Raw genomic sequence first — 17,888 nt, forward strand, 5'->3', positions numbered from 1 at the left:
CCATCTCATTCTCTGTATTAAAGAAGAGACGGCCCATCTAGACTGTTATCAGCACACAGCTCTACAGCCTATCTATATATTGCAGTGATGGTGCCTTTTCAGATGTGTGAGCTTCCCACGCCTTAGAAACGATTGCACCTCCATACCATCAGAGAGGCAGGCTGTAGAGCTGTGTGCTGATAACAGTCTAGATGGGCCCTCTCTTCTTTAATACAGAGAATGAGATGGTCATGGTTTCCAAAAACGATCTTCAAATGTCTTATTGTCTGACCACAGAAATATTACACTTTTCCTCGGTCCATTTTAAAGGTGCTCTGGTGAAGAGCAGACAGCATTGTGTTCATATAAAGCTTCTTCTTTGCAGGATAGAGCTTTAGTCAGCATTTTTGGATGGCACAGTGAACTGAATCGACATTGATTTGTAGAAGTGTTCCTGAGCCCGTATCGTGATGTCCAGATCAGGATCAGACCTGGTTTTATTGCAGTTCTGCCTGAAGCTCTGAAGATTGTAAGCTCCAATACTGACTACTTTAACCTTGTCCTTTGCACATATAGATTAGACTTTTAAAGAAAAAAAAGTTAATGATATTATGAACTATGGAGAAAAGGTGAAAAGGCCAGACTTCAGGGGTATCTGAGGCAGGCTTGAAACACAAGAGTCAGGGTGGCTTCTGGGTAATACCAGATGGCTAGGCCTCAGACTGACGAAGCCTCTTGGATGAGGGGCGAAACGTTTCTTTTTAACAAAAAAAAAACGAAGTCCAGATGACATGATTCAACCTTTTTTGTTGTTATATACCTGGATGACTGAGAAAACAAACTTTGTGATATTATGAACTGTTCATGATGAGCTATTCCAAGTCTTTCTATTTTTATTGAGGTACTTTATTCTGAAAATGTTTGAGAATTTCAACCTCCTTTAAAATGCTCTTTTTTTAATGCTCAATCTTCTTATTGGCTTTTTGCCAGTTAAGCTAATTTATTTCAAAATGCTTTTCCATCTATTGTTTTTTTATTCTTAACACTTTTCACAGCTTTTTTTGTTTGTTGTTGTTGTCTTTTTTTAAGATATATCGCTGCCATAAATTTTAAATTACCTTCTTTCTTTTTTTTCTGGAATGATACAATGTCTTAGCTTAAACATTTGATATGTTTAATATGTTAAAATTGCCTATACATTATGATTTATGAGATTTGCAAATCATTTCATTCTGTTTTTATTTATACTTTAAATGATGTCCCTATTTTTTCAGAACTGGGCTTGTCCGTACAATGACGGCACACGACACTTCTCATCCAAACTGGTTGATCTTGAACATTTATACTAGGAAGAATAAAATCTTACTTTTTCGTTTAGTTTCAAATGAATTCGTACATCACTTTATAAACCTGTTGTTGTTTTGTCATTGTGACAAAGTTTGAGTTGAATGAAAATATTAATATACCTTAAATGGGTATATGAACACAACAGCACCTCAAAACATTTAGACACCAAAAATGTATATATAGATTATCGTAATAGTTTTCATTCATAAGTTTATATAAAACAAGAATTACATGGTAAAGTTCCATTGCTTTATAAAGTAAAGTAGTCCCTCGTTTATTGCGGGGGATCCGTACCCTGAAGCTCCAAAATAAGTGAAAAACCCCGAAGTAGGAATAGTAGTACCAGTAGTTTTTTTTTAGTATACTAAAGTATTCTAAACAATGTTTCTAAACGCTCTAATGGAGCACAGAATGTCATGATTTCACTCTCTCAGCCACCTGCAAGCGTTCTTGGCTACACCCACTTCTCCGTTCTGCACAAGAACAGCTGCAGCAGGAAGTTTATAGGTGCTAAATAATTTAAAATAATTTATTTTATATAAAAATTCCATGCAGATCCTGCGGCTCATCCATCAATCATGTGTCAGTCCAATCTTATTTTGGAAAAACGCGATAGAGCGAGTCTTCGATAAATGCACCGCGAAGTAGCGAGGGACGACTGTACTTACAATATGATGGGGTGCTTCACAGTCAAAATATCATTGTGAGCACTGTCAGTATCAAAAGGACTGAAATTAATCTCAGGTACAGACTGTATGCCACTATTATATTTGACTATCAAATAGAAGTTTCACAGCTGGATTGTAGTGGTCAAAATGCTGAAGCCCAAGTGTTGTGTTGTCAAGTACAAGAATACAAATATAAGAGAGAAATTAAAGAAATGTGGGTTTATTGCAGCTGACCTTGTCATTGCAGTAAAAGTAAGTACTTTTCTTTCAGCTGCTCGCTTCTTCTTGCCACAGTGAGCAAACTTGCACAAAAGATTTGGCAACTATTTTCTGCCGGATGCCCTTTCTGACACAACCTGGGCTGGAACCCACAACCTCAGGATTAGAAGACACTGTCACTGCAATATTCAGTTATAATATCACAATCCTCAGTTGTGCAGCCTTGTCATGATGGCATCTTGTCCGTCTGCTACAAGCCTGGAAGATCCCAAAGCAGCACAAAAACACATTCACAGCATTAATAAAGTGGGATTTAGAAGTCTTCATGGGTATTGTTTAAAACCAGTCAAACACTGAAAGCTCCCTTTTTTTTCTATTCTCATGTTCAAGATGAAAATTATTCCACTGTGCTCGTTTAAAGTGTTAAAAAAAAAAGATTGGCTTTGTCCCTAGCAACTTTTAAGCTGATAGAAATTATGCTAATTTGAGTAGGAGTGTGAATTTTTCTGTACCTGTGGTATTGACCCAAGGTCGAACCTATTAAAATGCAAATCTAACAAAGTAAAAAAATTGTCTGAAAAATGGAGAAAGCCTAACAGAGAGGGGTTCCCTGCGCTCTCTCAGCTCAAAGGGAAATGCCTGGTCGACTTGCACATTACTGTTTGAATTTGTAGCTCTTGGCATGGCTGTTGTGTGTGTGTGTGTGTGTGTGTGTGTGTGTGTGTGTGTGTGTGTGTGCTGAGCCCTCTGATGCAATGTGTTGCAGTGAAAACAAAACCTGAATTTACCAGTTGTGTGTCTGTTTGCATCCTCTGCTCTCTCTTTCTTTTGTATATAAAAAATGAAGTTAATATTGACAGAGTCCATTTTTAGAGTGCGCATGCTGGCGAGGGAACAGGACTGACCTACATGTATAAATATCCCTAAAGACACACTGAGTATTGAGGCATCATTTTTAAGAAAGCTGTCATGAGTCTGTGTAAAGAACTGTGTATAATAAAGATATGTTTGTCCTCAGGTTCCATCTATGAACCTATGAAACTGGCTAATCTCGAGCATGATGATGAACCCCTGTGGGAGAAGCTGGACCATTACTATAATGCTGGTAAGTGTACTCTCCCACTGTCTGAATGTTTATGAAGCATTCACTCTATTGGGATCCATTTTTCTTTCGTACATATTTCAGCATCTTTCTCGTTCCACAATTTTTGTGCTATTTCAACAAATTATATATGAAAATGTTCAGAAGGGAGCTGTGACTTTTGGTCTTGGTGTAACTTTAGCTTTTTGAAATATTTAGCCTTTTCTGCTATTTTTTTCTCATAGAAAATGAATTGAGCTCATTTTACATTCTTCAAATCTTTAGAGATGTTTACAGCCTTTCACTGCTCCTTTCAAATTTTGTTCTGCTTCAGCTTCTTTCAGCTTCCTTGGGCAAATTTAAACTTTTTTCAGCTACTTTCAGCAAATTTCAGCTGTTTTTTTCAGTTGTTTTGTGCTCCGTTCCAATTCTTTCTGGTAACTACATTTTTGTGCTTCTTCTAACCTTTCTGCTAATTTCAACTTATAATGCTCCTTTCATCTGATTCTTGCACGTTTCAGCTTTTTCTGCTATTTCAGCTTGTTATGCTCCTTTTAGCTTATTTATGCAAGTTTCAGCTTTTTCTGTTATTTCAGCTACTACTTTGCTGTTTTTTATGCAAATTTGAACTTTTTCAGCTTATTCCAGATTTTTTTACACTCATTTAAACTTTTTTCAGCCTAATTCAGCTAAAATGTGCTCTGTCAACGTCCTTCTGGTAATTTAAGCTTCTTTCTGCTTTTTTGCTGCTTTTCATCTGTTTTTTTTTTTGTTTTTTTGGTAGCAAATTTCAGCTTTTTTCCAGGTAATTTCCACTTTTTGTGCTCATTTCTGCTTCTTTAGGCCAAATTTTGCAAATGTGTCTTCTTTCTGCTTGCTTATGCTAATTTAAGCTTGTTCTACCTTATCAGCTAGCTTTTTATCATTTTTAGCTAATTGCAGCTTTTTTCAGATAAATTCTAGTTTTTCATAGTAATTTCTGCTACTTTCAACCTAATTAACTTATTTCTGCTCATTTCAGCTTGTCCTTTCAGCTTTTTCAGCTCTTCAGCTACTATTTAGCTCTTTTGATATTAATTTTAGCTTTTTTCAGCTAATACATTTTTGAGCTCATTCCAGCTCTTTCTACTTCCTTCTCATTGTTTAAACTTCTTTTTGCCTTTTTCAGCTACTTTTCATCTATTTTTTGCTAATTTCAGAATTTTTTCATTAATTTCCTAATGTTCGCACTTATTTCTGCTTATTTAAACCTAACTCAGAAATTATGTGTTGTTTTTGCTTTCTTCTGCGAACTTGGGCTTGTTCTTCCCATTCAGCTACATTTCAGCATTTTATAAGCTAATTTAAGCTGTTTTTCATCAACTTCTTCTGCAATAAGCATTCACACTGCATTTTTGCAGGAAATGCTATTTCTCTAGTTATAACTTACATGACTAGCATTTTTTTTAATCAAATTGCATATCATCCAAAAGCCTTTCTTGACAGAGTTTTGGACTAAAATCGTTTAAGGTTGAGAAATGAAAGAGTTTCAGCCCTTTTTGATAAAACTTTGAAAAGAGTATATGTTGTGAATGACTCTCAGCTTCTCCAATCTTAGCTCAATATCTTTTAGATTGACTTGCAGTTATCACTTAAAGTACATGTTGAAAATCAATGTCGGTAGCGACAGCAAATTTCAGCTCGATGTATATAAAAATTACTGAGTTACATCCATTTATGTGTTAGTTTATTTAGTAGTTTATGAGCTGTGGCAGCTAATAAACCCTAGAGTTGTATATTTCACCCTATGGATCAACTATGATTAGTTTTCTGACCAATGCACACACTTTTTGGGTGTTGTTTCTTTGACATTTGGTTCTTTAAGTCAGTCAGTCATCAATATGTCTGGACAGAGGAGATTTGGACACATCTGTCCTTTGTTTTAGTATGCGTGGAGCCTTAATCACACAAACATTACTTTTCTTTTTACAAACTGTATATGTGAATATGTACAGAGCGCATGAATGAAACAATTTGTAAAGGTTGTCTCATATAACCATTCTGAAGACACGGATGAGGCTAGAAGTTCCTAAGAGCTCAGGAAGGACAAACTTGATGATGGATAGCTGGTGGAGCTCTGCACAGGTGATAATTCTTGGATATGCAATCAGTAAAGGAGGCCACAGCTTCACAGCAGGAGAGATAAATACACATTAGCACTGATTGCTGAATTACCAGCAGCTGTGAGTGCAGCACTGTGACAGTGGCAGTACCTCCCACACACACACACACACACACACACACACACACACTGCTACATGTGAGTTCTTCATTTCTGTGCTTGCTTCGATTGCCTCTTTGGATTTAGACTAATCCACTTGGCTGTAAGAGTTAAAATTAAAGTCTAAAACAAGTTTATTGTGAAAGGTTAGTGTCTGCACAGCTTTCAGTGCAAGTCATAAAGTAAAACATCAGACTTTACGACATTATGAAACACGCTTTAATACCGGGTGCTCTGGAGCTGGTTATGAGTTTAACCTCTGTTACCATGGAGATCTAGCTGGACTCAAAGTGACCCTTTGGTGATACTGAAAACTGACTTGAAGATTAATGTGACTGGCTAAGCTGGAGATCTTTCATCATGGCACATCCTTTTCCAACACACAAACTGATTGCTACTGCTGATCTTTGTGTTTCCATATGTGTCTGAGGGGTGGGAATGCCTCTTGGAGAGTGAACTGTGTTGGGAAGAACTTAAGCTGGTTTCTTTAATGATAAACTGGATCCACATGCAGCTGTGGCCAAGTGGTTAGAGCAGTCGTCTTCCAATGGGAGAGTAGGGGGTTCAATTCCACCAGCAGTCACATGCTGAAATGTCTCTGGACAAGACACTGAACCCCTCATTGCCTCTGATGTGTGTCCCATCAGTCTGTGAATGTGATCTAACACACTGATTAGTTTCTACAGATTCAGATTAAGTTTGTATAGATCTAGTAGAGTGCTGTATGAATGGGTAAATGAGGGCACAGATTGTAGTGTAAAGAGCTTTGAGTATCTGGATTTGATAGTAAGGTGCTATATAAGTACAGTCAATTTACCATTTACATGGTTAAACATGGCGCTTCATTGAAAAGACCAGAGTTCACTCTCAGGTTTAGGTGGTGACCATCAGCATTGGCCCTGATGGTCGGTGCTGATGCAGAAGCTGGACTTCTCAAAGTAACTTTTATTTTTTGTTAAAAAGTGAAAAGTTCACTGTACAGTACACAACAAGGCAACCCACTTTTTGATGGATTATTAGGTAATTTAATCATCCATCCTTTATTTTGCTTTACCATTTGTTCCTGTTTAGAAGCATAGCGAACTGGTGCCTGTTTCCATCCATCATTGGGTGAGGCTGGATAGACCCTGGGCAGGTTGCCAGCCTATTGCAGGATCACTGAGATGAACAAGATGGGCATAGCCAAGGACTATTAGGCATCACCAGTTAACACACACATGCTTTTGACTTGTGAAAAAACAGGACAACACCAACCTCCCCTACAAAAGGACATGTGGGGAGAACATGAAAACTTTTTACATGTCCCACCCAAAAGCCATGCCTGTGATCATGCTACTCTGAGGTGACAGTACCAACCTACAACTGTACAATGCAGATAGTTCATTTTAATTTCAAGTGATTTTGTTTCGTCAAAGAAAACCCAAAAGAAACGCTGTACAATTTATATATTTTTTTCAGCTGACTCGAGTTTGTCTTTGAGGGTAAATATTGAATGGCCTCACTTGTGTCTGTAGCTATTTTCTAAATGCATCAATTACCACGATTTTCCAAGAGTTAATTTAAAGAAGAGCTTTGCTGGGCCCTGGGGATGCAGTACAGTGACAAACTAATGGGCAGTTTCCATTAAAAGATCCAAGAAGCACTATTTTCTCTTACTGTTGTTCCACCAATCTTGCCTGCAAATGTTTCAAGGCACAATTTCATTATTTACAACTACATAAATTCTGTTTTGTTAGCTTCAGTTGCTGTTTTCCCCTTTTACCCATAGCATGCATTTATTTGGTTAATGGCAATTGATTGATCAGTAGTTTTAAATTAGGGTTGACAACCCTAAATAAGTTAGTCATTCAATATGAGATATTTAAATGAGCAATTGAGTAAAAAATACAGTAGCATATTGCTATTGATGTTACTAGTGGCAGACTAAAAGTGATGATTGAGGTAATTAAAAATCTATGATGGAGAGGTTGCAAACAAAATGTACAGAAAGCAAGAGGTAATAAATTACAGTCCCATTCAAAAAATGGGGAGCAGTTCTGAGAAAATTTGCAAAAAGGAAAAGATGGAAGCAGCAACACGGACATTGAGGGTGCTGTTTTGATAGCATGGGAAGTGGAAATCATAAAGAAAATAGTCCAGTAGAAATAGCCAGCGTTCACTGTGAGTAGATGATGTTCTTTACATAACAAACTTCAAAGACAGGACACCAGTGTGTCGAATAAACTCATGTTTGTTATTAAAGAGATTGTTTCTGTGCTAGCTGATGTTTGCGATATTGAACTCGGTGTATGTTTAGTACTGAATAAAGTCCAACTAAGTCTGTGACATAGCATAAAGAACCACAAAAACAAATCACAGCGTATTGTGAGTACCGTATTTTCCACCGTAGACGTCGTGCCGCCCTATAAGTCGCATCAGTCCAAATATGTCTAATAAAGTGGAAAAATCCATAAATATGTCGCTTCGCCGTATGCTTCGCCGTATGCTTCGCCGTATGCGTCACCGCTGACGCGTCGCGTTTGTTACGTGTCGCCCCTCACAGCCGGGAAATGTGGGACGATGTTGTGCCAAAAATAGATGGGCTGCCAAATGGCGGCCACGGGAGCACGCACGGGAGGACTTTAACAAGAATTTAAGATTAACACTTAAAAACAATTATTTGTTTGCTCAAAATTATAGTAAAGGTGTGTCTCAGTCTAACTTTTTCTTAATAAATGTACTTTGATGGTCAAATCAGCTGTATTTAAAAACCCGATTCGCGGAAGTGGGCACGTGCAGAGGGCGGCTCGGTCCATTTCTTCGAAATTTAACAAGATAGCCACCTAAAAACAATTATTTGTTAGCTCATCTTTATAGTAAAGGTGTGTCTCAGTTGAACTTTTAATAAATAAATGCACTTTGACTGTCAAATCAGCTGCATTTCGCCGTGGTGGGGCAGTGAAAGGAAGTTGATTCGGTTGCTCCAGGCAGACGACAGTGGCAGTCTGTGTCAAACCGACTGTGTCATTAATAGCCACTTTTACCTATTACGTGATACAACGACATGCCTTAACTACTCGACTACCATCTAGCGGCTGAAAATGGTAGTGTTCAATTTTTTTCAGTCAGAATAAATAAAAACGGTCGTATCTCAGCCAAAAATCGGTTTATAAATATGGGGGAATATCCATAAATACATAGGTTCGGCGTATAAGTTGCAGGGCATGCAAATTATGCAAAAAACTGCAACTTATAGGGCGAAAAATACGGTAGCCTGTTCAGGTATGGGTTTTATACAAGACAAAACCTCAGTTTGCTTGGAACAGCATTGAAACTTAAAATTAAGTTTAACTACATACACCACTGCTTTTGTCACTTAGCTAAAAGAAAACTACTAGTTGTTCATGTCCTTTCTGTTACTGTGCAAATTAAACATTGAAGTAGCAGACATACCTGCTCTAAACCAAGCGTGAATTGTTATAAGCTTTGTGGAAAAATGTCCGTTTAGGGCTGGATGCCCCATTTTCACCCTTGGACACTCTTCTGGTGCATATGACATGGCCCGTTGGTCAGCACTAATGGAGGCAGCTTGTAGATGTGTGTAGGCTTGTGTGTCCATGAAGGTGCCAGCAGGACACAGTATGTGTGTTGTTTTTGTTTTTTTATTAGGCTGTATGTGTGTTCAGAAAATGGTGGCAGACAATGCACAGAGCTTAGTCTGCAACAGGTATGGCTCTCGGTTAAAACCAATTTCTTGCTATCAGTGAGCACAGCGTTGCCTACAGCAGCGACTTCGTTGAAACCTCGATGATTCTAAGAAAAGCCTCTGCCAGATTGCAGTGTGTCGTAAACGCAGCCTGAAACACTGAGCTTGTTTAATTGTTGTGCTGGATGGCGGCTGGAAATGCTTGTCCAATTCCAGCAGGGAACAAAGCCAACGTCGTTATCACCAGCGCACAGACCCTCTTTTCAATATACCTGCTTTCTTTCAGTTTCAGGGAGGAATAGAGGTGGAGAGGGGTGAAGCTGGATGACAATTACAAATCAAACCAGTTAAGAAACAAAATTCTTCCTTTCTTTAGTTGTTCAGTTGCAGCGTTGCCTCCAGCTCAGTCTAAAGCGGTGGTGTTAAGTCTGTGATTAGGGGCTATGTTTCTATTATCAAGAAAAGAATACCAGAGGAAGCTTTTCCTTCATCTCCTTTATTGTTCATCACTCCATCTTTTCTCTCTTGCTCTTCTCTCCCCTCCTCTTCTCTTCTCAAATGGTTCTGGTTTTTCATTTATGTGGCAATACAGTTTCACTCCACTGACTCAGCCTGCTTCTTGATAAAACTGGAGGCAGGGAACGCTGCTACTGCCCTGCCATCTGGCTCCTGCTGATTAACGAATGGCACAGACAAGGTCTTAATCTTAATTTTAAAAGTTGTCTTTTCAGTATTTTAAGCAGGCTTAAACAAAAATGTCGTTTAATTCCAGATATTTTTCTCTTAACCATTTTTTAATCATTGTGTTGCCAGTTTATGGCAGTTCAAGTGGTGTCCAGGACTTAAGTTTACTAATTTTTGTATTTTTGTTAGTTTCTTTAATTATAACTCACAGACATTTTTTTTCACCACACAATTGTTTTTTAATTGTAACCAACAAAAAGTGAAACAACTTTAATAGGGTGCAGTATTTATGTTATTTGAAAGTTTGATTTGATGGTTCCCAGCAGGAAACGAATAAAATGCTCCATCCAGGTGGAAGATGAATCTTTGTCTCAAGTGGGAGGTTTAAGGATCTGAGCGTTTGGTTAATAAGTGAAGGTAAAATGGAAAGGAGATGAAATTACAAATCGGGGCTTTGTCTGGAATAATGAGGACGTTGCTCCAGTCTGTTGTGGTGAAGAATGGCTAGAGCTAAAAGGCCAAGCTCTTCATTTACTGTTCCATCTTTGTTTAATTCATTTAAAGTTACCTCACATTTATGGTGATGAGATATGAATCATTATCAAAAGAATAAGATTCTAGATACAATGAGCTGAATTGCAATTCATCCATTCATACCATGGCTGGGCTCAGTCTTAGAGATAAGGTGAGGTTGTTATGATCCTGATAAGTCCAGGAAAAAAGGCAGGACACACAACATGTGAAGCCCAGACGATTGTACAATTTTTATACGAAGCTTTAATTATGAGTCAATCATCCAAACGTAAATGCAGACTAGGAGGTCTGGTTAAAACAAACAAAAGAGGGAGAAGCCCCGAACCAGCCAGCAGTTGGCCGTCGGATTTTGGGCTCTCCCCTCGCCATATGACCCAGGGACTAACCCTACAACAAACAAAAAACGTAAACTTAAACCACATAGGTGACTCCCAGTCCCAACAACCAATAGCTCATCAACAACTGTGACAAAAGTGCAATAGTCTGTGGCCGGAGTGGGAGCGAAGTTGGAGAACAAAACCATCAGCCATCAAACTAACATCTCTTCTGGCCTCCTTCGCTCATCCAGCAGGCGGAGCTTGGTCCTTTTAAGCCACCCTCAGTCAATCAGCTGTACAGAGAAAGAGCATGAATTAGTTACACACACACACACACACACACATGGACATAACTGACGCAGGGACACGTCACGCCTCCACCCCTAAATGCTGAGTGGTGGGGTGACACAACATTCAGCATCGGCATAAGGAATGGGACAATGTCAGCCAAAATGTTGTCATTATCTTTTATGTGTTTTACCTCCAGGTTGAAGGACTGTAGGTAAAGTGCCCACCGCATCAGTCGCTGGTTGGAGTTACACATTTGCCAGATGAACGTGAGTGGGTTGTGGTCTGTTTAGACACTAACTGGACATGTGGATGAGCCAACGTAAACCTCAAAATGTTTCAGTGCCATGGTTATTGAGAGTGCCTCCTTCTCAATTGTTGAGTACACCTTTTGGTGTCTATTACATTTTTTGAGAAGTAGCACACTGGGTGCTTTACGCCATCAGGACCATCCTGTAAAAGGACCACACCCAATCCTGCATCACTGGCGTCTACCGACAGTTTAAAAGGGGTGGTGTAAAATGGTTCCACAAGGATGGGCGCATTGCTCAGGATCACCTTAATTCATTCAAAAGCATGCCGACAGTCAGGTGACCAGGCAAATTTGACTTTCAGGCTCAAAAGATCAGCGAGTGGCAGTGGCACGCCCAAATTCACATTTTGAGAGGTTTAAAGTCAAGTTGGCATTGGCCAGTTTTTGGAACACTATTATTAGTTATCCTGATGCATGCTCAATAATCCAGGTAGAAAAATCTAAAAAAAGTTAACTCTGGTCCTCTGGACGTTAAAAACAAAACAAACAAACAAAAAAAATGTAGAAACGTTTTGTCTTTCATCCGAAAGACTTCTTCAGTCTGAGGAGCTGTATTCAGCTCAGTCTAATAAATAGCTATTTATAAGACTGAAGTTTGTTTTTAGTTGTTTCATGTGCTCTCCTCAAGACTCAGAGTACACAACAATATCATCCAAATAGGCTTCACAGCCCCTCACCCCAGACAGAACTTTATTTACCAGACGCTGAAAAGTTGCTGGTGCATTACGTACACCAAATGGCATCACCTTATATCAGGGGTCTGCAACCTGCGGCTCTGGAGCCACATGCGGCTCTTTGGTCCCTCTGCAGCGGCTCTTTCAAGCTTTGACATACTGAATTTATTGGTTGTACAAACAACAAAAAAGGATTAGTTCAAACAGTTTTCCTGTTATTTCTTTTGCAAATATGTGAACAGTGGAGTGAGTAAAAGGAGTAAAACATAGTTTAACTTGATGCTTTATTTCTTTATATGAAGAATTGTCTGCATAGTTTATAGATTTTTTAATACAAAAAATGGTAAAAACTGACCCCCCCCCATCCCCCTTTACAAGAACCTGGTCGTTTACTTTAATGAATGTTAAAAATTATTAGATATGTTTTGCTTTATAAAGTCACCCCTACTGGCCACAAAAGGCCCCTACAGCAAACCTACAGCGGCTCACGGGCCACCAGTTGATAATCACAGTTGTTGCGGCTCCAGGCACATTGTGAATGAAGGCGTAAAAATGGCTCTTTTGATCATAAAGGTTGCAGACCCCTGCCTTTATATTGTAGAAACGTGTCGGGAGTCACAAATGCGGTTACCTCCTTGGCTTGCTCTATCAGTGGGACCTGCCAATAACCTTTCAGCAGATCCAGTTTTGTCACAAAAGCTGCTGAACCAACCCGATCCACACAGTCCTCCATCTGAGGAAGCAGATGGCAGTCCGGCTTTGTGATGCTGTTAACTTTTCTGAAATCTGTACAGAAACGGTCAGACCCATCAGACTTAACGGCCAACAAACACAGTGAACGCCACTCGCTACAACTGGGTTCAGCAATATTATGTTGCAGCATATAGCCAGCTTGATTCTGTAGACGTTTTCTTTTATCTGGGTTAACTCGGTATGGATGTTGCTTAGTGGGGGAAGAACCACACCCCAGGCTGCCCTCTGCTCCTGTCGAGGTGAGCTGTCCAGCGGAGCTGTCCGGTGCTGAATCCGATAGTGACGGCCTGTCTGAGGCCATGCTGTGGGGTCTGGTTAAACTCGACTCCTGCTTGCTGCATTTGTCTGATAGTCAGCGAAGTGATGTGGTGAGTCTGGTTAATTCTTATCACTGTCTGTTTTCTGATGTGCCTTCACAGACTCATGTTTTACAACACGACATAGAAGTCTGTGGTTTCTCCCTCATTAAGCAACGTCCATACTGAGTTAACCAAGTTAAACTTGCTCTGTCATCTGGGGTCAGTTTGGAGCAGAGCCTCTGCATCAAAAGGAGTCAGCTGAGCTGGTTCAGATATCTGATTGGATGCCTCCCTCCTAAAAGGTGTATTCCACTGGGAGGAGCCCCTGATGTAGCCCCCAAACTGATTGGAAGGATGGTATATCCTCTCTGACCCAGGACTACCTTGAGATCCCCATTTGGAGATGGAGAGTGTTGCTGAGGAGATGAATGTCTGTGTTTTTTTTTGTTTGTTTTTTTCCTGAGCCTGTTGCCTCCACGTTTTGGCCATAGATAAACAGAAGAAGAAGAAAAAAGTTTAAATGACTAAAATGCATATTTCAAACAGCATATTGAAACTTCTGTCAACTTGCACTTATGTTTAGTTTTTCCTCAGGGTTCCAAACTGTTTACATTGTTGTTATCCTGACCGCTAACAAGCACAATGTAATTAATTTAAACACTGAGATTGCACAGTGATAAACCAGCAGGGGGTCTGGGAGGAAACGTTTGTTAGCTGGGTGTTTATGTGTTTTAGTTACTGTAACATGGTTTGTGTCAGACTGTGGTCAACTTCAGACGGCTTCAGCCTCAGAGAATATTCTACAGATTAAATAGAAACTTTATGTGAAAACAACAACAACAGGCTAATTGTTATGTGTGTTAAGCTAAGATATACTAAACATCTGGTCAATCTGTGTTTTGTGCGCATGAAATTAACACCAATTCTACCCTGCCCTTAAATTGTGTAGAAACACTATAATTATTTTTTTTATGTAAAAAAAGTAAATTCAGAATAAACATTAAACTATACTATGTTTTTAACATAATAAAAGTTAAAATGATGCAGATGTTTTATTATTTTAAGCTGGGGTTTTTTTTGTCATTTAAACTTCTTATTTATTTATTTAAAAGTTAAACTTGTTTTTTATTTCTTTATTCAGCTGTTTCTCATTCCACAGATGTTACACCAGGAAACATTATCACAGCGTCAGCAGCAGAAACATTAGTCCTGAGACGAACATGAATGATGAATATCTTTTTCCTATTTTTTATTTTTATCGCTGTAGCATTTACTGTGGGGCTGTACTTACTTTGTCTTTCTGTTTATTTATAGATATTTCTCTTTTTTAATAATTTTCTCTTCTGTTCTCTCCACCCTGTCAGTGCTGTGAAATGGCCCATTGTAGAAGAGCAGCCTGTGTGCGTCTGAGACATTAGCTTCTGATTTAGTGGGACATTAGCTTGATGGATGGCAACGCAACAAACTCCCAACAACAGTTGATTTGCATGCAGAGAAACTTTTTAGCCTGAGATTGAACAGCGTTCAAATTTCTCAGTGTTTATGTTCATCAGTTCAACGTTTGACGTGACTTACTGCATTACAAGACTATCTCTTCAGCGTGACAGAACAAAAATAATTTCCACTGCAGTCAGTAGTTGTGAAATGGAGTCATGTAAAAAATATCTAGATTATTCTGTCTTTGTGTGTACACAAAGAATGGGTTCATAACAGAGAACTACAACTGCAGAAAATCTGAATCTACACTTCCTTTTTTTTTTGAAGAAGAAGAATAAAATGTAAATGTCATTACTGCATGGGTGGTTTCATAAATCTTTTTGAAGCTAGATCTACAGAAGAGTGAAGATATTTCTGTTCCAAGTTGTGGATTTCTTTCTGTTGATGTACTTACACATTTGCTTTTAACTTAAATACGTGAAATATCGTGTAAGGTTGTTGAATAGGAATGTCCCACATGACAGAAATGGGATTCGAAATGAAAAGACCTGTATTTTATTTTAATTGTGGCAATTTGAGACAAAGCATAATGTGATGAGTTTCTGTTGAATGAGATAAATAGTTAACCTACTTATAATTAACACATCCTCAGTGACCAATCATATTGTGTTTAAATAGAAACAATTATACTATGTTGAGTCCAAACTTCCTGAACTAAAATGAGCAGACAGGAAACATATTTACCTCTAAAATGGGAGAGTTTCTGTTTGAAAGTGCATCTTCACCACTCCAACAAAGTTCAGTCAGATCATCTGGATGGTTTCTTTTTTTTTTGTTGAGACATTTCATCCTTCATCCAAAGGACTTCATCAGTCCGAGGAGCCACAAACAAACTCAGTCCCACAAGCAGCACACTCCCATAGTGGACCAACCAGTTTCATGGTGATAAGATGGTTTCTGGGGTCCGCCCTCTCCCCTGTCGACTTCTCTGAGGCAGCCACAGCCAGAGTGGTTCAAAACATCAAAGTTCATGCTCAATAATCCAGATAAAAAAAATCTAACAAAGTTCAGTCAGGTCACCTGGACGGTTTATTTATTTATTTTTGTTGTTGAGACTTTTTGTCCGTCATCCAAAGAACAAAGTCCTTAATCCAAAGTTTTGAACAACTTTGGTTTTGGATGCCTCAGAGGAGTCGACGGGAGAGAGGGCGGGCCCCAGAAACCATCTTATCACCAGCAAACTGGTTAGTCCACTATGGGAGTGTGCTGCTTGTGGGACTCAATTTGTTTGTGGCTCCTCAGACTGATGAAGTCCTTTGGATCAAGGACAAACGTCTCAAAAAAAAAAAAAAGCAACCGTCCAGATGACCTGATTAAATCTGGATTATTGAGCATGAACTTTCATGTTCACCACTGTTAAACATTTTTCATTTTTAATTACAGTTTTGATTCAGCTGAGAACTGAAGATACTAACAATTTAAATTTTGCATGAGGAATTGGATCCCTTCTTGCTGAATCCATAACTTCATCTGCTCAACAGTTTGTGTTGTTTTTCTTCTCATCTTGTTATCTGCTGCTCTGCATGATAAATTATACATTCCCAATAGGACAGTGATCTGGCCTGTGAAGCAGTCAAGCCTTACATTCTGTATTTTTCAAGCACTAAGCTGAAAATCCAGTGTACACCTCTACATAAATAGTACCTTTACACGTTCATGTACATCCGATAGTGATGCTTTAATGCATTAAGATTTCCCCAGACTTCCTAAATCTTCTCATAATGTCATGCACTTTGAATGATAATCAAGCTTAACCTTGCTTTTTTGCAGTGCCTCAACCACACATCAACTTGAATAAAGTCCAGAGAATGCCTTCGGCCCAGTAAAAACTCAGTTTGCTTTGTTCGTGTGTGCCTCCATGAGAGCTGAGACTCAATTACTACTTTACAAAGGGGTGGACATTTTCAGAGGTTTATAGACGTTTCCCTAATTCACCTAATCAATCATTGTATCTCTGTGCCAATGTGACTGCCACCTTCAGTTGACAAATTTATGCCCACAGACATTTTCACTCCTCCGTCTCTCTCTTTTAGTACCCATTACGCCTACTGTTTTATTCACAGATGCACACATTTTATTTTATTTATTTTTGTCTATCTGACACACACAGAGACACACACACATATGCAGACATGCACACTAATCTTCATAATTTCTCCTTCCTACATCTCTGTCCTCCTTGGTCATTTGCACTCAAATATCTTTTTCGCTTTTGTGCTGGAACAAACTACGGTCCAAAATGGATGCCCCCCTTTCATTTGCACTAGCGTAATGTTCTGATGAAAAATGAAGTGATCCCTCTAGACACATTAGTCATCAGTGAGGGTACCTCAGCGGGAGAGATGTGTGTGATTACTGTCTCCAAGGCTTGTTTCAGTATGTAATATTTCAGCATATATTACTGGAGGGCTGCGATATCTTTATGCATTGAGAGTTTTGAACCATTCTGTCCTTGGTAACTAATTTGGAAGTTGTTCTTTGTTCAAAATTTTGGGATATTCTTGCTTGTGCATTCACCATAGCCGCATTGTCACACTACAGCCCCATCTAAATGTACTGTGTCCATTATTTCCAAACAAATATCTGTCCTCATTATCTACAGTGAACCTTGTTTTATGGTAACTCTAGGATTATTTGTAGATGTTAGTTTCAAACTGTTATAGTAAAACTAGGCTTGGTTGTATTCATCCCTTGGTTTGTGTAAAGCATTTGGAATTGCTTTATTAGTTTTACTGTAAAGATGACAGAGCTAAATTGGACAATGTTAGAGTTGAAAACGTTTTTTAAAAATCAGGTTTATTGTCACTATTACCGTATTAAATGGTAAGAAGTATGTTGTATTCTAATATAGTAAGTAGAATTTGTATTATTTTAATTAAGTGATCACAATAAAAAATTAATTTTAATTAAAAAAAATATGTTTTACAGTAGTCTCTTGTCACTTCATGGTTCATTTTACATGGACTCGCTCTATAGCGATTTTTCAAAATAAGATTGGATATGACACACAATTGGCTGATTGATGGATGAGCAGCATGATCAGCATGGAATTATTATTTAAAATAAATTCTTTAAAATTATTTAGCACCTGTGTGCAGCCCAAGCTGCAGGAGAAGCTTCTTCATGCAGCTTGTCATATCTCCGCTCTGCAGTGGAAAAGTGGGCGTGGCCAAGAGCGCTGGCAGAGAGCAGCAGAGGCACAGAGCTGAGATCATGACATTCTGTGCTCTTTTACAGCGTTTAGTTTAGAAACATTGTTTAGAATATTGCAAGAGTGTGGGAAGGATTTA

The 17,888-nt window shown here is 38.7% G+C and overlaps 1 protein-coding gene across 1 annotated transcript in view; it reads left to right on the plus strand.

Annotated features, from left to right (window-relative positions):
- phkb (phosphorylase kinase, beta) overlaps positions 1-17,888 on the plus strand; it is a gene marked incomplete in the record, with an annotated part of 145,326 nt that overhangs the window by 2,402 nt on the left and 125,036 nt on the right. Inside the window, 1 exon segment of the mRNA XM_037694140.1 lies at positions 3,232-3,318. Within this exon segment, the coding sequence (XP_037550068.1) occupies positions 3,232-3,318 (87 nt within the window).

The sequence above is a fragment of the Nematolebias whitei genome, chromosome 2 (assembly GCF_014905685.2).
Source record: "Nematolebias whitei isolate Nwh7 chromosome 2, NemWhi1, whole genome shotgun sequence".
NCBI classification, from domain to species: Eukaryota; Metazoa; Chordata; class Actinopteri; order Cyprinodontiformes; family Rivulidae; genus Nematolebias; species Nematolebias whitei.